The sequence below is a fragment of the Temnothorax americanus genome, unplaced genomic scaffold, assembly GCF_048541705.1.
Source record: "Temnothorax americanus isolate GAGA-0224 unplaced genomic scaffold, ASM4854170v1 Scaffold37, whole genome shotgun sequence".
Lineage (NCBI taxonomy): Eukaryota > Metazoa > Arthropoda > Insecta > Hymenoptera > Formicidae > Temnothorax > Temnothorax americanus.
In genome coordinates, this window is record NW_027509515.1 from 284,766 (window position 1) to 300,305 (window position 15,540).

A 15,540-nucleotide genomic window follows, 5' to 3' on the forward strand; every position below is an offset into this window, starting at 1 on the left:
TCCACAGTTAAAGAAACATGTGAAATAATTTCAAACATATTTAATACTAAGTATTTTAATCCACCAACATTAAATGAGTGGAAAAATATAAGCACGGGATTTTGACAACGTTGGAATTTTCCAAACACAATTGGAAAATCGTCGGCAGCAAAAGTCCGGCAACCCGCCAGAAACGAAATCTGACAACTGTCAGCAGCAACAGTCCGGCAACCCGCCGGTAACAAAGTCCGACAACCCATTGACAACAAAGTTCAAAGATCGTCAGCAGCAAAAGTCCGACAACCCGCCGGTAACGAAACCTATGCCAACAACCGTCGGCAGCAAAATCCGATTTTTTTTCAAAACATTATACTTTATTCGATATAGTAATGAAAGGCTACATCAATAAAAACTTACAATGGTTGGTACAACAGGAGAAGCGGTGGCGACGAGAAAACGTCGACCATTTATGGTACGACACGCTGGAGGGTCGAGACATCGCCATTTCCATGTGAACACTTTATTATACTTTATTTACTGAACTTTAATATATATTTCTTGATTAAATTAATAAATTAAAATTTAAGAAATTAATAATAAAATAAAAATTAATTTTATAAACTGAAATTAAAAATTTAAACGTAGATTTTTAAACGTAAATCTTTTTTAAATCTACAACGCAGACTAAAATATTCTAACGATAAAAAGTTCAATTGACTTGTCCGCAACAAAAATTTAAACCAGTTGAAATCTTTGAAACCTATTATTTTATTCGATTATAAATAATAATAATCCAAATCAGGTGGAATACACGATTAAAAACACGATCAATAATCCAATAACACTGTTATAAAATCTTTGATTAAACCTCGTGAATTCATAGACACAACAATTGATCCATTGGAACATACTAATGATCATTGGTTTGTTAATCTCACGAGCAATGATATCCCTCAGGATGTCACCAAACTGTTGCAATTTGGAAACAATTTCTGCCTTCCGAATAGCATGAACACAAAAAAAAGAACATACATGAGTTCATCAAAGACATATAGAAGGGAATACAAAACGTCACAACATTAATAATCTTCCACGAATAAGAAACGCAGTTATTCCGCAATTACGTAACTATTTGCATTCCAAACCCAACACAAATGGCATTAATATTAAACTTCTTACTATGTACAAAATAACTCAAAGGTTTTGTAAAAACAATCCGGACATTATTTTCACACGTGCAGACAAAGGCAATATTACTGTGGCTATGAACAAATGCCAATATATTAAAAAAACAGATGACATGCTAAAGGACACAAGCACTTATTCGGTTTTGAATAAAAATCCCGCTAAACAAATTGAAAATAACTGCAACAATGTTTTGAAATTATGGTTCAGCAAAGAATACATTTCCAAGCAAGAATATTTTAGAATGCGTTCGAGTGACACTCCTTTACCCAAAGCTTATGCACTTCCTAAAATCCACAAACCAAATCATCCGTTCAGATTAATTGTTTCTTCAATTGACACAGCCTTATACCCCCTTGCTAGCTTTTTACAAAAAATTATATCCGATAGCATACCAAAAACTAGAAGTCATGTGAACAACAGTTTCGATTTGTATACAATGCGCTCTCAGGTAAAAAAATTGCAAATTCGGATATACTGGTTTCTTTAAATGTAAGTTCTCTCTTTACTAACATCCCTCTCAGTCTTGCAATGGAGAGCATTAGGAAAAAATGACCATATATTAGAAAGAGCACAAAAATACCAAAAAAAAAATTTTTAGTGGCCATTGAGTTTATACTGTCATCCACATATTTTACATTTAACAGCGTGATATACAAACAAACTTTCGGTACTCCCATGGGATCTCCATTGTCCCCGATTATAGCCGATATTGTAATGCAAGACTTAGAGGAAACAATTTTAGATTCGATTGATTTTGATTTACCTTTTTATTACCGTTACGTCGACAATATAATCATGCCGATTCCTCGCGATTAAGCTCAATACATAATAGATAAATTCAACAACTACCATGAAAGGCTTAAGTTTACCATTGAATACGAAAAGGATCGTGCGTTAAGTTTTTTGGATTTGCAATTGCATATTGCTAACGACATTATTGTAATAGATTGGTACCACAAGGACACATTTTCAGGGAGATATTTATCATATTATTCAAACTATCCAGATTGCCATAAAATCGGCACGATATATGGGTTGGTAAACAGGGCTATTCTATCGTCCCACCCCTCATTTCAGTCCAAGAATATAAAACTAGTCATCAATCTATTATTAAACAACGGTTACCCGTTAGATCTTATCTTTAAGAGATTTAATTTAAGATTGAATACACTATTCAATGATAAACTTAGGCGGGATAATACCAAAGACGATTTAAGTGAGAGTAGAAGGAAAATCATTGTAATGCCATTTATGCCGGAATTACGATGAACTTTACGTAACGGGACGCGACGAAACGCGTCGAGACGTAACGAACTTATCGCCGTAACGTGAAACAGCGTGCATTGAAAAATGATTTGACAGCGTATAGCGTGAATAAAAGGTTCGTTGTCATTCTCGTTGGTAACTACCGTTCTTGCTTGGTAATTCCAAATGAATTCTGCTATGAGACATTATCAGTTTTTTAACTTAATTTTGGCCGGATATTTGTATCTTCAACTGCGGAAGAAGAAACGAGTACGAACCGTTGGTGTGAGAGATTTTTCGGAGAAGAACTTAGTTTGGTGATGGACATAATTTACTTGAAGAACTCCGTTTCCGTGATCCACTCTTTTTTTTTTATTTACACAAGGATAAATGTCGAAAGGTAAGATTTAATGCTTGCCTAGTACAAAATATAATCATTTTTACAAATTAATGTCTGCTTTCCTACATTCTGGTACCTCTTGATCTTGCTTGGTCTACTGATAAAGAAGCGCAAAAGATAAATATTTTTCTGGCAGAGAGTTTATTTTTACAAATTATATGTTCGCTTTCTTAGATTCGAGTATCTCCTGAGCTTGGTTGGTCCACTGATAAAGAAGCGAGAAATGTACACTGCTCTTTCACCCACTCAGAGGCTTGCTATGACATTGAGGTAAGATCATCAATGTTCGCTTATCTTATCAATTTCTCAGGAGACGATTCAATTTGTAAATTTGCTTTGCAGATTCTTGGCAGCAGGAGACAGTCAGTATTCTCTGAGCTTTTCATATCGATGTGGCCAGAGCACAGTCTCTCAGATCCTGGCCGAAACAACTCGAGCACTTGTAAGTGTATTAAAGAGTGTATTTGTAAACCCCCCAGCAAATGAAGCGGAGTGGCGTGAGGTGAGTGCCGGATTTTGGGAAGAATGGCAGTTTCCTCATTGTGTGGGGGCCATCGATGGGAAGCACGTTCAAGTACAGGCCCCACAAGCTTCCCAAAGTGTTTATTTTAATTACAAGAAGACATTTAGCATGGTTCTATTGGCAGTTTGTGATGCACACTACAATTTCATTATGCTGGATGTAGGAGCAGAAGGCTCACAAAGTGATGGCGGAGTTTTTCAATCGTCTACTGAAGGAGGATAATTCTTTGCCAGATCCTCACAATATCATCTTGATGACGCATAGCCTCAGGCCCATTTACAAACTCTTTCAGTGTATCTCTTTGTTGTAAAATTCCAAGAGCAGCATTTCTTACTCCCATCCGTGGACCATCAATGATGGCTCCATTTTCCCCAGCGACAATGTCACGCCATTCTCCCTCTACCAGTTCGCCAGTTGGCAATTCCTGATCCACAAAAGAAGGAGGGCAATATTGTAGGTTGAGTTTCCTGTCGCCTGTCTTGCGGATGAAATTGTGGAGGCAAACAGCATATTCAATTATGATTTTTACATTGTTTTCTGTAGCAATAATGGAGTGACGGAAAATCCTCCAACGAGCCGTTAAAATGCCAAAAGCATTTTCAATTACTGTCCTTGCTCTGCTCAACCTGAAGTTATACACAGACTTATCATGGGGTATGTTGCGCTCGCCATAGGGTTTCATCAGGAAAGGTTTCAAAGGGAAAGCTGCATCTTCTACAAGGAAGTAGGGCATGTCAACATCAGTTCCTGGTAAGTGACTTGAATTCGACAAGTTAAGGGATCCATCATTCAATAGCCGACCCATTTCAGACGATTGAAAAACTCCGCCATCACTTTGTGAGCCTTCTGCTCCTACATCCAGCATAATGAAATTGTAGTGTGCATCACAAACTGCCAATAGAACCATGCTAAATGTCTTCTTGTAATTAAAATAAACACTTTGGGAAGCTTGTGGGGCCTGTACTTGAACGTGCTTCCCATCAATGGCCCCCACACAATGAGGAAACTGCCATTCTTCCCAAAATCCGGCACTCACCTCACGCCACTCCGCTTCATTTGCTGGGGGGTTTACAAATACACTCTTTAATACACTTACAAGTGCTCGAGTTGTTTCGGCCAGGATCTGAGAGACTGTGCTCTGGCCACATCGATATGAAAAGCTCAGAGAATACTGACTGTCTCCTGCTGCCAAGAATCTGCAAAGCAAATTTACAAATTGAATCGTCTCCTGAGAAATTGATAAGATAAGCGAACATTGATGATCTTACCTCAATGTCATAGCAAGCCTCTGAGTGGGTGAAAGAGCAGTGTACATTTCTCGCTTCTTTATCAGTGGACCAACCAAGCTCAGGAGATACTCGAATCTAAGAAAGCGAACATATAATTTGTAAAAATAAACTCTCTGCCAGAAAAATATTTATCTTTTGCGCTTCTTTATCAGTAGACCAAGCAAGATCAAGAGGTACCAGAATGTAGGAAAGCAGACATTAATTTGTAAAAATGATTATATTTTGTACTAGGCAAGCATTAAATCTTACCTTTCGACATTTATCCTTGTGTAAATAAAAAAAAAAAGAGTGGATCACGGAAACGGAGTTCTTCAAGTAAATTATGTCCATCACCAAACTAAGTTCTTCTCCGAAAAATCTCTCACACCAACGGTTCGTACTAGTTTCTTCTTCCGCAGTTGAAGATACAAATATCCGGCCAAAATTAAGTTAAAAAACTGATAATGCCTCATAGCAGAATTCATTTGGAATTACCAAGCAAGAACGGTAGTTACCAACAAGAATGACAACAAACCTTCTATTCACGCTGCGCTGTCAAATCATTTTTCAATGCACGCTGCTTCACGTTACGGCGATAAGTTCGTTACGTCCCGTCGCGTTTCGTCGCGTCCCGTCGCGTTCCGTCGCGTCTCGTTACGTAAAGTTCATCGTAATCCCGGCATTATTAAAAAAAACTTAAAAAAAAAAAAAAAAAAAAAAAAAAAAAAACCCAGCTCACTTCTTCAATAAAAAAAAAACACATTATAGGCTATACAGGGTTCTGAACAAATTAAACAAGTTTATTAAGACACATAAAGATGGCAATGCATTGGTTTCAAACAACAACGTAATTTATAAGATAAATTGTAAGGACTGCGATGCCTCTTATGTGGGGCAAACTAAGCGACAACTTAAAACACGAATTAACAAACACAAAAATAACTATAAGCTGGATCCGTCAAGACATTCGGTTATAACGGAGCATAGGTTGAATTTTAATCATGGAACTTCCGGTTTCGCCACCGTGGCGTGCGCATGGTGGCGAGTTATCTCCCGCTTAAAATTGTGAGTGAGTTCAATTTGCAGATAGCTGAGTCTTTTTTGAGCGCTCTGTGTGAGCACAGGCGCGTCCGCTGTTTGCCGGGAGTTTTTTTGTGTGGGGCTACTGCTTGTTTCATTGCGTGTGAGGAATATTTCTTCGCGAGAGGGGCGTTAACCTCTTTCAGCCGACATGTCGGCTGGGGGCAACCCCCCGTCCCCCGCTTCGCCTACTTTTGAAGATGCAAAAGAAGACTTTCAAGCTTTTCTATCGCAGCCAAAGAAGTATCAGGGGGAAATGACGGAAAATATGGAGTTTGAAGATGAATCAAGAAAGCGTCCCCTTCCTTCTTCCACTGAAGAGGAGGAGGCTGTAGGATCCGTGGCGTATAATAAGAGCAGTAAGAAAAGACAAGTCAACTCGAGTACAACGTCCTCCACCTCGAAGAAATCAGGTAAACAAGCTCAGACGGGTGCGAGTAAGACAAATACGAAAGGAGAGGTTATCCCATCAATTAAGAATCAGGGCAGCAAGTCCGGGTCAAATGAGTCGACTACCTTGTATGGGGCTTACACAAAAGCTCCTTTTATAGTTTTGTTCCGCATCCCTACGACAAAGGATCAGTCCAGAAAACGTTTCTCAATGATCACAATGGCTAAAAAACTCATGTCAGCGAACGTAAAATATGACAGCGTTGCGCCTTCTTCATTCAACACGTGGAGGGTTACATTCCCGTCAAAGGCCGCGGCTAACATGGCTCTGAGGAACAAGTTCATTAAGGATAAAGGATTTATAACGTACATTCCGAAGTACAAATTAACTCGTCAATTTGTTATAAGAAATATTCCTCTCGACTTATCCTTGGCTGAGCTAAAGACTGTAATCGAGGAAGAGAATCAAGATATTCTAATCTCGGACCTCTTCAGGCTGAAAAGAAGGAATCGCACCACTGGTATTTGGTCGGACTCGGAGGCGGTCTGTGTTCAGAAATTGGGTGAAGAATTGCCGGATCATATAAAGGTCTATAAAACAATTGTTCATACATCACCGTTTCAAAGGTCGGTACGACTCTGTTTCAACTGCGGCCTATTTGGTCATCTGTCCAAATTTTGTGAAAAGAATCCCAGGTGTTTGCAATGTGGCAGCGAGAACCATGTTAGCTCTAAGGAGAAGCCTTGTTCCGAACCAAAGAAATGTATCAACTGCGAGGAAGAACATGCTACCAGTGATAGAAAATGCCCTAAATTTATGAAGAACCTCGAGATTGCAAAAGTTATGGCTGTTGATAACCTTCCCTTTATGGAGGCAAGGGCCTTAGTTCAGAAAAGGGAAAATAAAAATTGTTCGTTCTATGAGGATCGGCGGCCGCCAGCGTTTTCTTCAAGAAACTTCCCTCTTCTTCCTTCGAGGGGCGGCATGTCTGCGTCTAACTTTGCGACAAGTCTATAATCCAGTTCAAGAGGAAGAACATTTGCTGCTAGCCTTATGAAGGTGGCTCCGGAGATCTCCTCTAAACTCTTGGAAATAATGGAAAAGGCGTCTACCATGAAGCAACTGGACCAACTGGTGACTAGGTTAGAGAAAACCATGAAGCTCCATGAGGAGACTTTAAAAGAATAGAGTTTTGTCAAAAGTTTTCTCCTTTTTTACTTTTTTACGCGTTAACGCCCTTTGTTATTATTATCACAAAATCTTTAATAGCTTAATCAGTTTGCTTTGCCTTAATAACTTTTTCACTTTTATATTTTTACTGAGTAGGTAAATTTTCTTTTATAATTTTTTTTTTATTTTTTCTTAATTTTCTCTTTCCGGGTTTTTCTCATTCCGTATTTTGAAATGGATAAACTTAGGTTGATACATTGGAATGCACATTCTTTATTACAGCGTTTTCAAGAACTGGAAAGACAGAATACATTATTCGATTGCGCAGCAATTTCGGAAACATGGCTTAAACCACAATTCAATTTCATGTTGAGAGGGTTCGATACGGTAAGACGGGATAGGGTTATAGGTAGAGGCGGAGGGGTGGCTATTTTGGTTAGTCATGCCCTTAAATACAGAGAGATTTCTGTACTAGAGGACTGTGCAGGTAGAATAGAAGCATGCGCAATTGAAGTTTTTTTCTCCGATTTTAATCTTATTATTATATCTTGCTATAAACCCCCTCAGAGTGGTCAAATTTCTGAAAACGAGTGGGTAAGATTTTTCACTCAATTTGATAACAATAATGGATTTAATAGATGTATGTTCGTAGGTGATTTCAACTCTCACAGCCCGGCGTGGGGGTCTTCGTTCCTCTGTCAATCGGGTAGGCCACTGTCGTCGGCAATCGAAGATACTGAACTCGTTCTTGTAAGTGACGGTGCCCCGTCCTTCTTGGGCAACGCTTCGTGCGGCCCTTCAACCATCGATTTGGCGTTTTGTCATGCTTCCATCGCTCCTAGACTGAGATGTCAGACTTTGGATGATGCCTGGGGATCGGATCATTATCCGGTTTTGATTACGTCGTCAATGAACAGAGGCCCCTCTTCTTTTCCACGTAAGCGAACCAAATTATACAATAAGCACACAGATTGGAATCGGTTTAGCTCTATTATGGATAAAGATCTTAGAATCTTGATGTTGTCGGATCAGCTCAGCCCCACGGTCTTGTATTCTTCATTCTTAGCAATTGTGGAGGAGGCAATGAGGGAGGCTAACCCGGGGAATCCTCGGAACCCCCCTCCCTATCCTCCTCATCCTCCGTGTATTTGGTGGAACGAGGAATGCGATGCATGGATAGCGGAAAGAAAGTTAAAACTACGGATCTTTATGGAAACGGGTAGAGCTGTAGATTATGAAGCCTATAGATATCAGTGTGGGGTAACAAAGAAAGGTTTAAGGAGGATTAAACTTGAGGCTTTTAAGGAATTCGCAGAATCCCTTAAAAGAGATACGAATCCCAAAATAGTTTGGGACACCATGAGGAGATTTGATTCGAGATGGAATAGGACTGAGACAGGTAGAGCAGTTCCTGCTGAGAAAATTGACAGTGTTCGTAACCAAATTGATGAACTTTTCCCCCCGTGGGCTCCCACTCCTCGACCAGACGAATCCTTGAGTTCACCGGGAACGGATCCTTTCCTGGACTTGCCCTTTTTGCCTGAGGAACTTGATTGGGCTTTGGAATCGGTAAATTTAGGTTCTAGCCCTGGACTGGATGAAATCGATTATAGAATTATTAAGAAATTTTCCCCGTTGGGTAAAGCTTTTCTCTTAAAAATTTACAATCTCCTCTACAAGAAGGGCAGTTTTCCGGATGAATGGAGAGACTGCTTGGTTTTCTTTATTCCAAAACAAGGATCTAATAATAAATTCAGACCTATATCACTCTCATCATGTTTATGTAAAGTCATGGAAAGATTAGTGACGAATAGACTTCTTTGGTGGTTAGAAATGAATAAACTTATCCCGGATTCACAATATGGGTTTAGAAGACAGAGAAGCTGTCTTGACAACTTAACAATCTTATACACGGATATTTTGATAGGATTTGAAGAGAAAAGGGCTATTCCAACTGCGTTTTTAGATGTAAAATCAGCTTATGACTCCGTCCTTCCGGATGTTCTCATTGATAAGTTAGTTACTCTAGGCCTCCCCCCACAGAGCAAAACATTTATTTATAATTTGATCTCTTTTAGAAGGGTTTCATGTGGCTTTCATGAGTTGGATGAAAAGAGGTTCGCTTATCGGGGTCTTCCGCAGGGTAGTGTAGTGAGCCCGATACTGTACACAATATATGTTACCGAAATAGATAACATGAATCACGGTGATGTGCATATGCTTCAGTATGCAGATGATATTTGTCTCTACTCAACCTCTCCGTCGCTGGCTACTGGAATAAAGAGTTTAGAGCAGGCCATTAAACGTATTGAGGAGAAGCTAGGGGGGATTGGGTTGGTATTATCTCCATTAAAGACACAGTTTTGTATTTTTAATAAAACTAGAATGAAAACGAGCACCCCTTTGAACGTTTCTGGTATTGTGATTCACCCATCTGATGTGGTACTTTTTCTGGGAGTCTCCTTTCATAAAAATCTAAATTGAAAGTTTCATATGTTGAAGCTAGAAAAGAGATGTGCAAACTCAATCAGAACTCTCAAATGCTTAGGTAGGAAGTGGTGGGGCTCTGACCCATATGTCCTTAGAAAGGTGTATAGGGCGTTAATCCGCTCTAGACTTGAGTATGCAGGATTCCTTATGAATTCTGTCTCCAGGGACCTGTCTACGAAGGTGGACAAAATTCAGATGAGAGCAATCAGATTAGTTATGGGTTACAGATGTTCAACTCCCCTTAACGTTATGCTTGCAGAACTTCGCGAACCCTTCCTCTATTTTAAAGCGTTTATGGAAAACATGACTAAAAGAACTGTTGGGTGTTTTATTACCGCGAGCAGAGGGCGCGCAGTCGTACTAGAGAGCGTGCGAATGTCAAGCGTAGCTTTGTTCGATCGGCCTGACGGGCAGCAAGATCCGTTAGCGAGACGGTCGTTGTCGAAACATCGAGTCACGTCGGCAGATACATCCGATACTGCCGAACATCCCGGCATGGCCGTACCAGATCTTTTTACGCATTTTAAAATACATTGTAGTGTAGTGTACAAGACCAGTTATTTCTACCTCCGCACCCCTCTCACTGCCTTACTCGTTCACATAACACAACAGAACATAGAATGTTGTTTGAGGAAAGGAGGTCGAGGGTCTAGTTTCTTCATGCTTCTGATCGAGTACGTTGACTTAAAAATGCATGGGTGATAATTTATCATTAAGAGAAAAGCAGTTACTTCATAATCGTTTGAGTGTGACACCGTCCCTTCATGATAGTTTGTTTAGATTCCTCATGGTGGATTCCCCGGACTGTCCATATTGCGGAGAATTGGAGACTCCAGAACATGTTTTCTGGACTTGCTTCAAATATGACGACCAACGTGAAACCTTGATAAAAGCTTTATCTAGACTGTTCGGTTATGGCCCCTACTTGTTGGAGTTTTTACTTCAGCTCCCTGTACCGGAAGTGGCATTCATTCTGGAAAAGTTTATATGTTCATTGCCGATCTTTATATGATTAAGGACCCTCTTATCAGAATTTAACAGATAATTACACCTAAGGATGTTTAAAGGATTTATACGAATAGACGCAATCGAGGTGTGCTCTGCCTCAACTTTAGGGCAATATTGGTTAACTTAGTTAGCGTTCAAATGATTAACATTGTTATCTGGGCGTAATTTTATTAGAATTGTAAGTTTAAGCTTTAAGTCTTAAAAGAAAGACCTTAAACGGGCAATAAAAGCACAAGCGTGTCGTTAAAACGCTAAACTTTATTATCAACAGTCACAAATACCGAAGTCAATTAACGAACGAACGTTTCGACCCTTCTTTGGGGTCCTCCTCAGCGTATATCATACATATAAAATATATCGTCGCAAACATCCATACAGATTCTACCGCCGTAAACAACAATCATCGCTGGTCAGTCAGATGTGCACTCTGACGCGTTCTAGAAAATCGTCGCATAGAAGTTTCCTGGTTGGAGCGCCAGGAAATTTTCAAACGGATGTACTGTCTTTGTCATTGTGACGCAACGCCTGTGGACAAATTCGGAGTGCCGTTCTCTCTCAATATTCATACAGGGACACAATAGATAACAAAATGGTATCAAACAAGTAACTCACAGGTTTGACATACTGGACGATAGTCAAGTCGCAACGCCACGTCAATCAATTGCAGGAATCGGTGTGTCTCAGAGGACGTTCAAACAGAGAATGGCACGCTTGTTTTATACAAGATATCGACGGTATAAAGAAGCGGGGGGAAAGGTCACGCATAATATAAAACAAGTCCGCGTAACAACAATAATTCTAAACTTTAACAAGTCCCTCGATAGCACTAATATATATCTCTGGTATATCTTCAGTATCCGTCTACAAATTTAAACCTTCTCTTTGCCTTTTTATGTAAATCATTTCTGATATTAAGCGTTTACTAAGGGACGGTTCTCGGTCTAATACTTCCACGTCTTTCCAGTTAAAGTCATGGTTATACTGCAATCTGTGGTCTGTTAAGACCGAATGGCCCGCACCACTCCTTCTGATATGCGAGTTATGTTCTTTAACTCTCGTTAAAAGTTGTCTCCCTGTTTGACCGACATAGGAAGCCTCACAATCATTACAATTAATTCTATATACGACATTCCTATGCGATAATCCAGGGAGAGTATCCTTGTAAACTCTGATAAATCTGTTCAATTTATTGAGACTGAAATACGAGAGCTTTATATTAAGACCCTTGGTTAAATTTTTATATTTCTCAGACAACCCAGGAACATATGGTATCGTGAAATATGGAACTTTATCAATGCTCTCATCGTTAGTAACGTGTCTATCATTAAGTAAAAATCTCAAGCGCTCATGTATCGTCCCAAAAATAAATTCCAACGGATAACAATTATTTATCAGAATTTGGATAAAAAATCTTATGTTTTTTTTTATAAAATCTTGGGTGCGACAGCATAAATACTCGATCGATCAAACCGATGACCGTGCCCTTTTTCTGACAGAGTGGATGTTGAGAAAGGAAATTTAAATATCTTCCGGAAAAAGTGGGTTTGTGGAACCAGTCAAATTGCAAATGCTCGCCTATGTGAAACATGGTGACCTCTAGAAAGTTCAATTTGCCACCCACACCGATCTCCATAGTAAATTGCAATCTGGGGTGAAATGAGTTGAATGTTTCTAATACGTGAGTGCATTCATTAAGAGGCACTGCCATTGCAATATCGTCCACGTATCTCTTATAAAAAGAAGGAGCAAACTTCAAGCTTCCGAGCGCTCTAACCTCCAGGTCTTGCATCACGATATCCGCCCCTATGGGTGACAAAGGGGAACCCATAGGAGAACCGAAGGTTTGCTGATATATAACTCCATTAAAAACAAAAAAGGTCGATTCTAATACCAATCTTACTGCCTGAAGAAATTCAGACTCCGGAATCGAGCAACTCTCGGAAATATAATTCCACCTTTTTGCAATGCTGTCAATAACCATTTCCGTAGGCACGTTAGTAAAAAGAGAGATAACGTCAAGAGACATTAAAGTATAATCTTCTCTAATATGGGTTTCGGATAGCTTTTTGACCAAGTCAAAGCTATTCGAGACTTGACTATCTCCTTTAGGAAAGCTATTAAACATGACTTTATGGAGAAAAGCAGCCAAATTGTACAACGGGCTATCCACACATGAAACGATGATTCTAAGAGGACAATTAATTTTGTGGATCTTCGGGAGTCCGTACTCTCTCGGCAAAATTCCGTCACTACAATAAAGCCATCTGTACAATGAGTCTGAGATGAATTCTGATTTCCTCCATCTAGTCAAAAGTTCTCGAACCCGAGTTGTTACCTTTCTAATTGGATCTCTAGAGACAATCTTGTAAGTATCTGTATCTCCTAAGAGTTCCTCCATACTGGCTATATATTTGTCTTTGTCCATTGCTACCGCGACGTTACCTTTGTCAGCCCTCGTTAAGATTAAATTAGAATTATCATCCATAAAATTCTTTGTAGCAATCGACAGATGTTTCATCGCGTTATCGTGTGCACTTTCTTGCACCTCGTAACCCCGGAGACTATTCACCATATTCGAGAATCGATTTCTAAGAGTTGTATGAGTTCTAATAGGAAACTTCTTTATATTATTTTCAATGTTTTTAATAAATTCGATCGTTACTTTGTCTTTCTTTAATCCCGGAAGGCTAAAATTCTCACCGAGTTGTAGAAGACCTTGAATATCTGTAGGGATATCAGTGGATGACAAATTAACGAACCACCCATCATTTAGTTGCATTAAGGAAGGTATCGGCGTGGTAAAAGATTTCGGATCTATGTTTATTGCAATTTTTTGGCCAGAGCGGTTGAAAAAAGGCACTAACGAGTATGTTACATTATTATTGTCAAGGACCCGGTGTTCGGATGAAATGTTACAAAAATATTCAATCGGTCTAATGTTTTTCCGTTGGTTCATATGTTTGAAATATAAAAATTCAAATTTCTTGTTTATCCTATTTTTTGAGCTCTCACAGAAGGAATGCAGTGACCACTCTTGTCTGTTAAAGAAGGAGTTGCAGACGGATGCTGGAATACACCGATACATCGCTCCGGAAACTTTATAAACCTGCGTACGTGCAAAGCGAGCATGACAGTATGCATCCCTAAGGACGATTTGCAATAATTGTTTAAAAAACTTGGATTTACAATGCTTAAATTTCGCTATTGCTCTAAAGTTAAACAGAGTGTTTTCAAAATATGCAAAGATGTTTCCTATATGAGAAGGTATAATGAATGCACTCTTAATGAATGCACTCACGTATTAGAAACATTCAACTCATTTCACCCCAGATTGCAATTTACTATGGAGATCGGTGTGGGTGGCAAATTGAACTTTCTAGAGGTCACCATGTTTCACATAGGCGAGCATTTGCAATTTGACTGGTTCCACAAACCCACTTTTTCCGGAAGATATTTAAATTTCCTTTCTCAACATCCACTCTGTCAGAAAAAGGGCACGGTCATCGGTTTGATCGATCGAGTATTTATGCTGTCGCACCCAAGATTTCATAAAAAAAACATAAGATTTTTTATCCAAATTCTGATAAATAATTGTTATCCGTTGGAATTTATTTTTGGGACGATACATGAGCGCTTGAGATTTTTACTTAATGATAGACACGTTACTAACGATGAGAGCATTGATAAAGTTCCATATTTCACGATACCATATGTTCCTGGGTTGTCTGAGAAATATAAAAATTTAACCAAGGGTCTTAATATAAAGCTCTCGTATTTCAGTCTCAATAAATTGAACAGATTTATCAGAGTTCACAAGGATACTCTCCCTGGATTATCGCATAGGAATGTCGTATATAGAATTAATTGTAATGATTGTGAGGCTTCCTATGTCGGTCAAACAGGGAAACAACTTTTAACGAGAATTAAAGAACATAACTCGCATATCAGAAGAAGTGGTGCGGGCCATTCGGTCTTAACAGACCACAGATTGCAGTATAACCATGACTTTAACTGGAAAGACGTGGAAGTATTAGACAGAGAACCGTCCCTTAGTAAACGCTTAATATCAGAAATGATTTACATAAAAAGGCAAAGAGAAGGTTTAAATTTGCAGACGGATACTGAAGATATACCAGAGATATATATTAGTGCTATCGAGGGACTTGTTAAAGTTTAGAATTATTGTTGTTACACGGACTTGTTTTATATTATGCGTGACCATTCCCCCCGCTTCTTTATACCGTCGATATCTTGTATAAGACAAGCGTGCCATTCTCTGTGTAAACGTCCTCTGAGACACACCGATTCCTGCAATTGATTGACGTGGCGTTGCGACTTGACTATCGTCCAGTATGTCAAACCTGTGAGTTACTTGTTTGATACCATTTTGTTATCTATTGTGTCCCTGTATGAATATTGAGAGAGAACGGCACTCCGAATTTGTCCACAGGCGTTGCGTCACAATGACAAAGACAGTACATCCGTTTGAAAATTTCCTGGCGCTCCAACCAGGAAACTTCTATGCGACGATTTTCTAGAACGCGTCAGAGTGCACATCTGACTGACCAGCGATGATTGTTGTTTACGGCGGTAGAATCTGTATGGATGTTTGCGACGATAATTTTTATATGTATGATATACGCTGAGGAGGACCCCAAAGAAGGGTCGAAACGTTCGTTCGTTAATTGACTTCGGTATTTGTGACTGTTGATAATAAAGTTTAGCGTTTTAACGACACGCTTGTGCTCTTATTGCCCGTTTAAGGTCTTTCTTTTACATTATAGAGCCTTACTTAGTT

General features: G+C 39.3%; 1 protein-coding gene and 1 long non-coding RNA gene across 3 annotated transcripts in view; both read right to left on the reverse strand.

The window, feature by feature from the left end:
* The window catches only part of LOC143901997 (uncharacterized), an 88,930-nt gene that overhangs the window by 23,597 nt on the left and 49,793 nt on the right, over window positions 1-15,540 (reverse strand). Inside the window, exon 5 of one of the 2 annotated variants that reach the window (XR_013258238.1) lies at window positions 10,496-10,707. The exons of the other annotated variant lie outside the window; for it this stretch is intronic. This is a non-coding gene — a long non-coding RNA (uncharacterized LOC143901997). Of the gene's footprint in view, window positions 1-10,495; window positions 10,708-15,540 lie in introns of those variants that run through there. 2 annotated transcript variants of the gene reach the window in all.
* LOC143901933 (uncharacterized) lies at window positions 11,195-14,660 on the reverse strand. The gene has a single exon (XM_077414564.1). It carries the CDS (start codon window positions 13,825-13,827, stop codon window positions 12,127-12,129), a length of 1,701 nt encoding a protein of 566 aa, XP_077270690.1. The 5' UTR covers window positions 13,828-14,660; the 3' UTR covers window positions 11,195-12,126.